The following is a 10,181-nucleotide window of genomic DNA, read 5'->3' on the forward strand; positions in this document are numbered from 1 at the left end:
AGGAAAGAAGGACGGAAGGAAAGGAGGGAGGGAGGAAGGTGGGAGGGAAAGAAGAAAGGGAAGGAAGGACAGAAAGAAGGAGGAAGGAAGAAGGGAAGGAAGGGAAGGAGGAGGAAAGGAAGGAAGGGAGGAGGAAAAAAGAGAAAGGAAGAAGGGAAGGGAGGAGAAAGGAGAAGGAAGTGGGGGAAGAGAAGGAAGGGCAAGAGTTAGAAAATGACTAGGCTGGGGCCCCTGAGCCCCCTTGGCTTGTGACTGGTATTGGCTGAGCACCTGCTTGTACCAGGCGTCTCAATCCTTCCTTCCTTCATCTTCACGGCGGCTCTTGTGGGGCCTCCCTCAGGACAGGTGCTCTGGGAAGGTGGGGGCTGTGTTGTCCCCCTGGACTGGAAAACAGGACCCCAGTGTTTAGCTCTGTGATTCGGATGGCTCGGGGGACACCCTGCCAGGCCTGGGCAGCCCCTCGACTCTTGTGTGTCCGTCGCAGGGCGGGAAGATCCCCATCCGTTGGACGGCCCCAGAGGCCATCGCCTTCCGCACCTTCTCCTCGGCCAGCGACGTGTGGAGCTTCGGCGTGGTCATGTGGGAGGTGCTGGCCTACGGGGAGCGGCCCTACTGGAACATGACCAACCGGGATGTGAGTGCCCGGCCCTGGCAGGGCCGCGGGCGGTGGAGCCTCGGGGTGCAGGGAGGGACGGCTGAGCCCAGCACTGATCCCCTGCAGGTCATCAGCTCCGTGGAGGAGGGGTACCGCCTGCCCGCGCCCATGGGCTGCCCTCGAGCCCTGCACCAGCTCATGCTCGACTGCTGGCACAAGGACCGGGCGCAGCGGCCTCGCTTCTCCCAGATTGTCAGTGTCCTTGACGCGCTGATCCGCAGCCCCGAGAGTCTCAGGGCCACCGCCACTGTCAGCAGGTGCCTTGTGCCCACCCCAGCTCCTTGAGGCCCAGCTGCCTCCCAGTATTGCCCCAGATCTGTCCCTGGGACAGTTTGGCCCTGACACTAGGACCAGGCCCAGCCTGGGCCCCTGGCCCCTGCCCTGCCTAACCCTTTCCTCAGCCTGCTTCTTTTGGGGGTCCAGCCTCCCGAACCCTCTGGCCACTTACCAAGAGCCCCTGTGCCTCAGGTGCCCACCCCCTGCCTTCGCCCGGAGCTGCTTTGACCTCCGAGGGGGCAGCGGTGGCGGTGGAGGCCTCACCGTGGGGGACTGGCTGGACTCCATCCGCATGGGCCGGTACCGAGACCACTTCGCTGCGGGCGGCTACTCCTCTCTGGGCATGGTGCTACGCATGAACGCCCAGTGAGTGACGGGTGGGGCTGGGGGCCCATGCGTGTGGGGGCAGGGGCGGGGACCCAGAGGCAGGGCCTCCAGGGAGGCTATAGGACCAGATCCATGGCCCTGGCTGTGTGTGCGGCTCCCAGCCTCCCAGGCCCAGCTGGCCAGCAGCACCCTTCCTTCACAGGGACGTGCGTGCCCTGGGCATCACCCTCATGGGCCACCAGAAGAAGATCCTGGGCAGCATTCAGACCATGCGGGCCCAGCTGACCAGCACCCAGGGGCCCCGCCGGCACCTCTGATGCACAGCCAGCAGGGCCCAGGCGGCGCCACCAAGCCCACCCCAGGTCATGCCAGTGGCAGAGGACATGAGGGGCTGGCAGCAGGCAGGGCAGCCCCAGGCCTCTGCCCTCCTCTTGGGTGCTAGAGGGGCTGAAGGCTTCGCCACAGCCTATTGGAGTTATCAGGGGTCAGGTGCCTGGGAAGGGGCCTTTGGTGGCCACCCTGGCCAGGACACCTGTCCCCCAGGGCAGGCACCTTCTCTTTTCCAGAGCCTGGGGCCTCCACGCCACAGAGTCCAACAGGGACATCACTCGCCTGCCTCTGTGTGCGTGCATGTGTGTGTGTGGTGGGGGGTGTTCTCACAAGGTCATGGGATCCCATGTGAACAGTGTGTGATCAAGTGTGTCCACCCCTTCGGGTCTCAGCATGGACGTGTGCATGTTATGAGTGTGTGCTGATCCGTTAAGGCTGGAGGCACATGTGGGTGATGGTGGATGGTGTGTCATGAATGAGGAGGTGTGTGAGCAGGGAACTCAGTGTGACACCGCCAGGTCCAGCACCCACGGGGGCAGGGGAGAGGCTCACCTCTATGTCCCCCCACACCTGGAGGCTGGAGCCAGGGGCCACTTCTGAACTGCACCAGCACCAGGCCCACCCTCGTCTCTGCCTGAGTGAGCCCACCCTGGCTGTATCTCAGGTCTGGGTCCTCCCTCTAGCCGAGGAGGCCACTTGCAGCCTCCACCCGGCTCTCACCACTGCTTAACAGGAAAACAGGGTTCCCGGCCAGTCCCGCTGGCCGCCTTCATGGAGGCATCGCGGCAGAGCACATGAGATGCCCTCAGCTGGGCTTGGCTGCCTGACCAGGGCCAGGGGCTCAGCAGCCCCCTCTAGCCTCTGATGCCTTCCCTCCACGGCCCAGGTCTCCTCACTCAAAGTCCCTTCGCCAACCTTTCAATGCCCAGCCCTGACACCTGCCCTTTGTCCCCCAGGCCTAGGATCAGGGACCAGAGGATCCTATCTTCTCAGCCCCCAACCCACCCCTTCCTGTAGCATATGGGGAGACTGAGGCCTGGAGAGAGGGGTGATGCCCCGTCCCAGGTCGCACCGCAACCAAGCGTCAGAGTCGGGGCTCCGGCCTCCCGCCAAGGCTCTCGTCCCCATACACCATCCCACATGGGCGCTGGGGGTGGAAGTGCCCTGGAAGCCCCTCCCCTGTCACACTGACCTCCCCCTTACGGCCCACCAGGGTATGTAAATATCTCTTTTCTACCATGTCAGAATATTTTTTCCTCACTCCTGACAATGCAAAAATGGTCTTCAAAGCACATAAAAAGCACCCAGGGTGAGAAAGCCCCATCCCAGGGGCCGTTGGCAGGCAGGGAAGCAGGAACCCCACTGTGTGCCCCCTGCCAGCCCCAGAGGGAGCGGCGAGCCCAGCTGCCCAGCCCTGTCCCCCCTCCCCATAGCCAGCACAGCTATCCCGCGGGGACACCAGCACTGAGCCCCCTCTCCCTTCTGCAATAATTCGGGGAGTCTCAGCCCCATCCAGGTGCCGCGGCCAGCTCTCTACACCTCTATATATTATATTACTATATAGCCGAGCTGTTCTTCCTTCCTATGGAAGTCGGAAACATGGTCAGAACACGATCTGGGGGGGATCCTGTCTTCCTCCCCACCCCACCCCACTCTTACCCGGTTTCTGGGCTCTGGATCCTCAGTCATGGAGGCACCGTGGGCCTGGCACTTGCGAAAGTGTGGCCCCTCACTCTAGCGTGGGGTCCCTCTCAGGGTCCCGGGGATCTGCCTCTCTGTGGTCTCCATCCTGACTCTTGAACTTACCCGCAAGAATAAATTCTGCCTCATCTTTGCCTGTGTCCCCCATTTTTTCCCCATCGCTACAAGCTTGACATCTCCTGTTGGGGAAGGGCCGGCCTCATACTGAGCGCCTACTGTTTGCATCCCATCCATTTTTCTCCCCTCTGGTTTTCTCATCTGTCCGGGGAGGTAGGATTAGTGCATGGATTGTACATACGGGGAAGCTGAGTCCTGGTTCAGCCAACCTGCCTAAAGCCAAGGACAGACCGGGGGATGAATCAGAGCCTAGAATTGTCACACCCCAAATCCCAGGCTCAGCTAGGAAGCACCCCACAGCCCCAAATTCTCTCTTCCAAGGGGTGCACACGGTACTTAACCATAGAGTCCAGTCCCAGCTGGGCATTGCCCTTGAGTTCTCTTGGGGGAGAAAGATGCCCCCCCTGGAAGAGGAGTACACAGGGAAAGGACATTTCCTGGGAACAACTTTCTCAGGATCAAGGAGGGCCACTGGGAGACCTGGGTGCTGGGAGGCAGAACGGGGAAGACAGGGTCCGAGCATCTTCCAGAGTTACGTCAGGGAGCCGAGGACTCCCTCTGCTCATGGGGAGAGGGAACAGCAGCAGGGGTTCTGGGCAGAGACAGAGGCAGAGCACATAACAACAGCATCCATTTGTGCCAGTGGCTCAGACATTTGGAAAAGGTGCTCCAGGGTCTTCGAGATGAGGGAGTGGATGATCTCCAACTGAGAGAAGGGCTTCACTCCTGAACCTCCCTCAAACTGGGGAAGTGGGAACAGGCAGAAAACACCTACGCTGCATTTCCTACACTGTCTCACTCAGAATCACAATAGCCCTATGAGACTGAGAATATCATCCCCCACTTACACATGGGCAAAAGCTTGCTCAGAGAGGCCAATGTCCCACATGGCAGAGCCACCATGTAAAGCTAAATCTGTCTGATTTCAAGCCAGCTATGCTTCCCCTGAGACTCCAAACTAAGCGCCAGGCCCTTCCCCACAAAACCAGTTGTTTCCTATGAGGAAGAATCTGTTACTACAGACTTCTCTTCCCTTAAGGGGAAGAGACCCTAACATCCTATTGGATGATAGGATCCAATCATCAGATCCTAATCAACACCTGCTCTGTGCTGGGCGCCACTGGGGGTACGAGACAATGAGATGCAGCCCTTCTTCTCAGAAGCTCAGAGACTAGGTGGAGCTGCAGACTGCACAAAAGAGGTTCCCTCAATCACACCCAATGTGGTAAGTGTCCAAAAAATGGAGCACACAGAAGTGTTCTAGAGGGTCAGAGAGAACCTTGACAGGCAGGTCTGTCATGGAGGACTTAACAGAGGAGGAAGCATTTCAGTTGGGCACTGAAAAATGAGAAGGGTTTGGAGGTTGATTTCTGAGGCAGTCCTTTGTGCAAGGTATGGAATGCAGAGGAGAGGAAGAATACAGCCAGAGCAGAAACAAACCATGTTCATGGATGGCGAGCCTCACCGCCACAACGCTGGCTATGCCCTTCCAATTTAATCTATACATTTTATTTCCAATAACAATTGCAGTGGGGTTTTCCCGGCAACTTGACAGAGTCATCCCCAAATGTACATGGAATAATAAAGAACCCAGAATAGCCAAGACAATTTTGAAAAAGAAAGAGGAAAAGGAAGGGAACCTCACCCTAACAGGTATCAATAGGCACTGTGGAGCTCTAATAATTAAAATAGTGTGATTTGGTCCCGGGAATAGACCAACAGATAATAGAACAGAGAATAATGCCTAGGGGCAGATCAAAATATATAGGAGAGTGTGAAACACGACAAAGGATAAAATGGTCTTGTTAACAGACGATGTTGAACAATTGAATACCCCTACTGGAAAACATAAAATTGGATCCCTGCTCACAACACTCACAAAATAAGTTCCAGGTTGGTTAAAGTCCTAAATGTGAAGAGCACACTATAAAACTTTTTAAAAGAAAACAGAGGAAAGTAACTTTATGATCTTAGAGTAGAAACGAAACAAAACACAAAAAGCATAAATGATTTTTAAAGTGATAAATCTTATTACAATTAAGAACTTCTCTTTGACAAAAGATGAATAGATTTGTTAACGCCACTGGCTGGGAGAAGATATTTGCAGCCCGTATAAGCAAGAGACAATTAGTTTCCAAGAGAATTTTTTTAAAAGACTCCAGAGAATCAATCTACCAAAACATTCCAGAGCAGTAGGAAAATGGGCAAAAAATGTGAATAAATACCAGAGGAAGAAATTTGAAAGGCCAAACAAGATATAAAAGAGTCTCAACATCACTAGTAAACATGGGAATGCAAATTGAAACAATAATGAGATGGGTTATTACACCAATCTGATTGGCAAAATTAGTGTCTAACGGGGGTATTGATGAAGAGATGGGGGAAATACCAATGTTTGTAAGCTGATGGGAATTTAAATTTGCACAACTACTTTGGAGAGCTATTTGAAAATGCTTGATAAACTTTAAGACGAGCAAATCTATGATCCAGCCAACTTCACCACTGATGTGTGATTCTTAGGTTAAGTTTCCTAATCGGGGCCTGAGTCAGGGATTCTTGTGCAGTGATTTATTGAAGCAGAGCTCTTAGGTGAAAGGGAGATGGGATGGCAGATAGGGTGGAAGCGCTAGGCAGTGATATGTTCTCGGTTGGAGATTAGCTTCAATCTGATCCCATGGGAGCTCTGGGGCATGAGTGACAACACAGAGTCGGTCTACCTCGAGGCAAAGGAGCCAAGATTTTCTTCCCCCATGTCACTCAGTCATCAGCTATGGCCACCCCATGGGGAGGATGGGGAAGTGGAGCAACTGTGGGCAAGGGAGTTCCCAAGAAGCGAGTAGCTCTGAGCCCTTAGCATCAACACTCACAGCTAGGGGGTAGGAACACCTACAGGTAAAAGGCATCCGAGTGGGACACCAGCAGAGTTTTCCACCATATCCCAGAGAAGCACACTCATATGCAGAAGCATACATGCCCACAGGTATTTATTGCAGCTTAGTGTGTAATAGAAAGACAAAGAGGAGCCTAACTGCCTCTCAGCAGGAAAACAAAAAACAAACTGCTTTATAAGTACAATAAAATAATCAACCACAGTTCAAATGAACAAACTAGATCAACATCCATCAATAGGGATAAGTCTCCAAACATAACATGGAATGAAAAAAATAAATAACAAAAGAACCTCCACAGGTTTACACCATCTATGTAAACTTTAAAAAAATATGTAAGAATTGAATACACAGGTTTTGAATGCATAACTAGGTAATGACAGCATAAAAATATTCACGAGACAGATAAACACCAGGTCAGCACAACTGTATCTGTCTTTCATTGATAGCTCTTTTGTAAAAATAGAGGACTCTGAAGCAAGTATGGCAAAATGTGAATATCCATTTAATCTCGATGTGTGCCTGTTACATTCTTTCTCGATTTTCTCATATGTTGAAATGGCCTATAATTTTAAATAAGAGTGTTTAAAAAACACAAAGGGGACGGGGCTATATGAGAAGTCTCCGTACTTCCTGGTCAATGTTGCTGTGAACCTAAAACTGCTCTAAAAAATAAAGTTTATTATTTTTAAACACCCACAAGGGAGGGAGGGGTTCTACAGGCTGCCCTCAGGAAACCTGGGGTCTCAGAAATGGGGGTGGGGAAGTGGGGGGATGGTGGGGTGGGGAGGTTCGAAGAACTGGCTCTTCTGGGCTGTGGGGAGGACTGACGCTGTCCAGGGTCCTGGACCCCGGTGGCGGGGGCTGGTTGCGCTGCAACAGACCAGCAGATCTGGTTAGCTCTCTCCCCAAAATGTACACGGAGCCTAATCATCTCCTCCTGCCCCTGGTTCTGCTGCCACCTCCCCTTCCCTCAGCGACTGCGGAAGCCTCACCAGTAGCCTCCCCTCTTCCTCTTTGGCCCCCATAATCCATTCTCCACAAGCAGCCAAAGAGATCTTTTAAAAACATAAACCAGATCATGCTACATTCTGGATTACAATCCTGCAAAAGCTTCCTATCATGTTTACAGTAACATCGAAAATCCTCCCCCGACCTGCAACGCCCCCCATCATCTGCTGCTGCTGGCCTCTCCAATCTCTCTGCAACTATCCTCCCCTCTCTAGTGCCCTTCTTTTCTTTCATTTATTTATTTAAAGACAAGGTCTTGCTCTGTCACCCAGGGTAGCATGCTCTCGACTCCCTGCAGTCTGGATGGACCTCCCGAGCTTAATCAATCTTTCCTCCTCAGCCTCTCAAGTAGCTGGGACCACATGCACGTGCCACCACACCTGGCTAATTTTGTTTTTTGTTTTGTTTGTTTGTTTGTTTTGTAGAGACAGGGTTTTGCTATGTTGCCCAGGCTGTCCTCAAACTCCTGAGCTCAAGTGATCTGCCCACCTTAGCCTCCTAAAGTGCTGGGATTACAGGCATGAGCCATGGTGCCTGGCCCCAGCATACCTTTATTTTTTGTTTATTTATTTTTTTTTCTTAATCTGGCCCCATCCATATCTCTGGCTTTGCCTCCTGTCCTTACTCTCCAGCAAGCCCACAGGAAACCTCCAGCCAGGAGGAAACAGCTGCAGGCCCATCAATACTCTCACCTCTCTCCAATGGCTGTGGCGTGTGTTTTCCACCAGAGGAATGTCCTTCCTGTCCCTTCTGCCCCTGGCCAATTTCAACTCACACTGAAGATCTCAACCTCTGGCTCCCTTCTCCTAATTCGAGGTTAGATGCCTCCCTTCTCTGAGATCCCACAGATTCTGGGGCTGCCCCCATTGAAGCACTTATGTTCCACTGTCATCAATCTCTCACTTTCGTCGTGAATGGATTAGGGCCAGAACTGTCTCCATTTGGTCAGAGAACCCCAGTGCCTAGCCCAGGGGGAGGGGGACATGGTAAGAATTCAGTGAATGATAAATGCACAGGCAAATCGTCCTTACTGGGGCCCTGAGGATCTGCCCTAAAGCAGGGCCAGTTTACTCATCCTTCCCTTTCATGTGACCTTGAGGAAGTCACTTCTCTTTGAGCCCTGTTTCATCCTCTGTAACATGGAGCCACCGCTTTCATCTACTCCACAGGCTCGCCATGAGGATTGAAGGGTAATGTGAGGATAGCATGCAGGGGACAGTGTTTGTCACTGTTGCTGGGGGAGGGGGGGATTGGGTGTCTCTATGAAGGGGCCGAGAGCAAAGCTGCTGGCAAGCATGGATGAGTCTTTGGGAATAGGAGCGGGGGCAGCCCACGTAGTCGGGTCCTGGCCCCACTGTTGCTCTTCTGTCGCTCACTCCACCTGGGGCTGGTAGCCTGGACCCAAGGCTGGCTGCCCCTCTTACTCCATCCCCAAAGCCCAAGAACCTCTCTATGACCCTCCAGCTCCCCCACGCTGGGCAACTGTGGAAGGGTCAGCTGCTGGACGGAATTTGCAGTCCTCAGAGGGTTTGCATTTCCATGTCTCCCGTGTTGGGGATGGTGGAAGGTGATGAATAAAAGATGGGGACGGGGGGAGCTCCTGTGGCTTTAAGAGAAATGTGATGAGCATTCAGAGTGGGGAGATTAGCGCAAAACTTCTCCCTGAATACCAAGAACGCAGGTTTCAGCATCCGGTGCAAAATCAACCAAAATCAACTGGAAAGCCACCTTTCTGCTGTGAAGTGGTAGAACCCAAGGAAGGAGAAGGCACCTGGGGCCTTTGGTGGGGAGCAGGAGGTGCCGGGGGGGTCACAGACTCAGGTGAAGGAAGCCTGAGGAGAGAAGTTCATGGATGCATGGCCAAGGTGACCCATGGGTGGGGCCAGGGTGGAGAGCGGAGGGGCGTCCTGGTGCAGCCCTTTCCCTCCCAGGTTGGACGCCCTCTTCAGATGCTAAAAGTAATAATCCCCACACGCACTCACATGAGAGGGGCTGTGGAGGGAAGGCTGTCTGTATGGCCTCTGACAGGAGCCTCTGTGGGTGGCTGATTGTCATGATTGTCACTAATGATGGGGAGTCGCTATTTACTGAGCTTTTATCCGGCGCCACACACAGTGCCGAGCGCTTTCTGCGCACTGTGCTTTTCAGTCCTCACAGCAACTTTAGCAGGGTGTTGCTATTACCATCCCTTTCTCACCAGTAAGAAAACTGAGGCACAGAAAGGTTATGTAACTTGCTCCATGTCACACAGCAGGTGAGTGAGAATCAGGATCCAAACACAGGTCAGGCTGACTCCCTCAGGGAGGGGCAGTGTTGGTGTGTGTTGGGGCTGGGAGGAGGGTTGAAAATGTGGGCCCTGTATGAAGTTTGGGAGTCACCCAGCCAGCCAGCAGGTCACACCTGAATCTGTCTTCCAATTTCTCCTGGGGGAGAGCATCCCAGGCCCACTGGCCAGGGATAATGAGTAATGAGTAGAGGGATGCTTGCTTTCTCTCTCTCTCTTTTTCTTTCTTTCTTTCTTTCTTTCTTTCTTTCTTTCTTTCTTTCTTTCTTTCTTTCTTTCTTGCTTTCTTTCCTCTCTCTCTTTCTTTCTCTCTCTTTCTTTTTCTTTCTTTGTTTTTCCTTCCTTCCTTCCTTCCTTCCTTCCTTCCTTCCCTCCCTCCTTCCCTCCCTCCCTCCTTCCTCCCTCCCTCTCTTCTTTCTTTCTTTCTCTCTCTTTCTCTTTCTTTCTTTCTTTCTTCTTTCTCCTTCCTTCCTTGCTTCCTTCCCTCCTTCCTTCCTTCCCTCCTTCCCTCCCTCCCTCCTTCCTTCCTTCTTTCCTCCCTCCCTCTCTTCTTTCTTTCTTTTTTTTTTCCAGACAGCGTCTTGCTCTGTCA

The 10,181-nt window shown here is 52.9% G+C and overlaps 1 protein-coding gene across 1 annotated transcript in view; it reads left to right on the forward strand.

The window, feature by feature from the left end:
- The window catches only part of EPHA8 (EPH receptor A8), a gene marked incomplete at its 5' end in the record, with an annotated part of 34,473 nt that extends 31,066 nt beyond the window's left edge, over positions 1-3,407 (forward strand). The window contains 4 exons of the mRNA XM_032760914.2: positions 485-634; positions 722-912; positions 1,124-1,297; positions 1,461-3,407. Coding sequence (XP_032616805.2) covers positions 485-634; positions 722-912; positions 1,124-1,297; positions 1,461-1,575 — 630 coding nt within the window. The remainder of the gene's footprint in view (positions 1-484; positions 635-721; positions 913-1,123; positions 1,298-1,460) is intronic.
- Between the last annotated feature and the right edge of the window lie 6,774 nt (positions 3,408-10,181).

This window comes from Hylobates moloch, unplaced genomic scaffold (genome assembly GCF_009828535.3).
Source record: "Hylobates moloch isolate HMO894 unplaced genomic scaffold, HMol_V3 SCAFFOLD_9, whole genome shotgun sequence".
Taxonomy (NCBI): Eukaryota; Metazoa; Chordata; class Mammalia; order Primates; family Hylobatidae; genus Hylobates; species Hylobates moloch.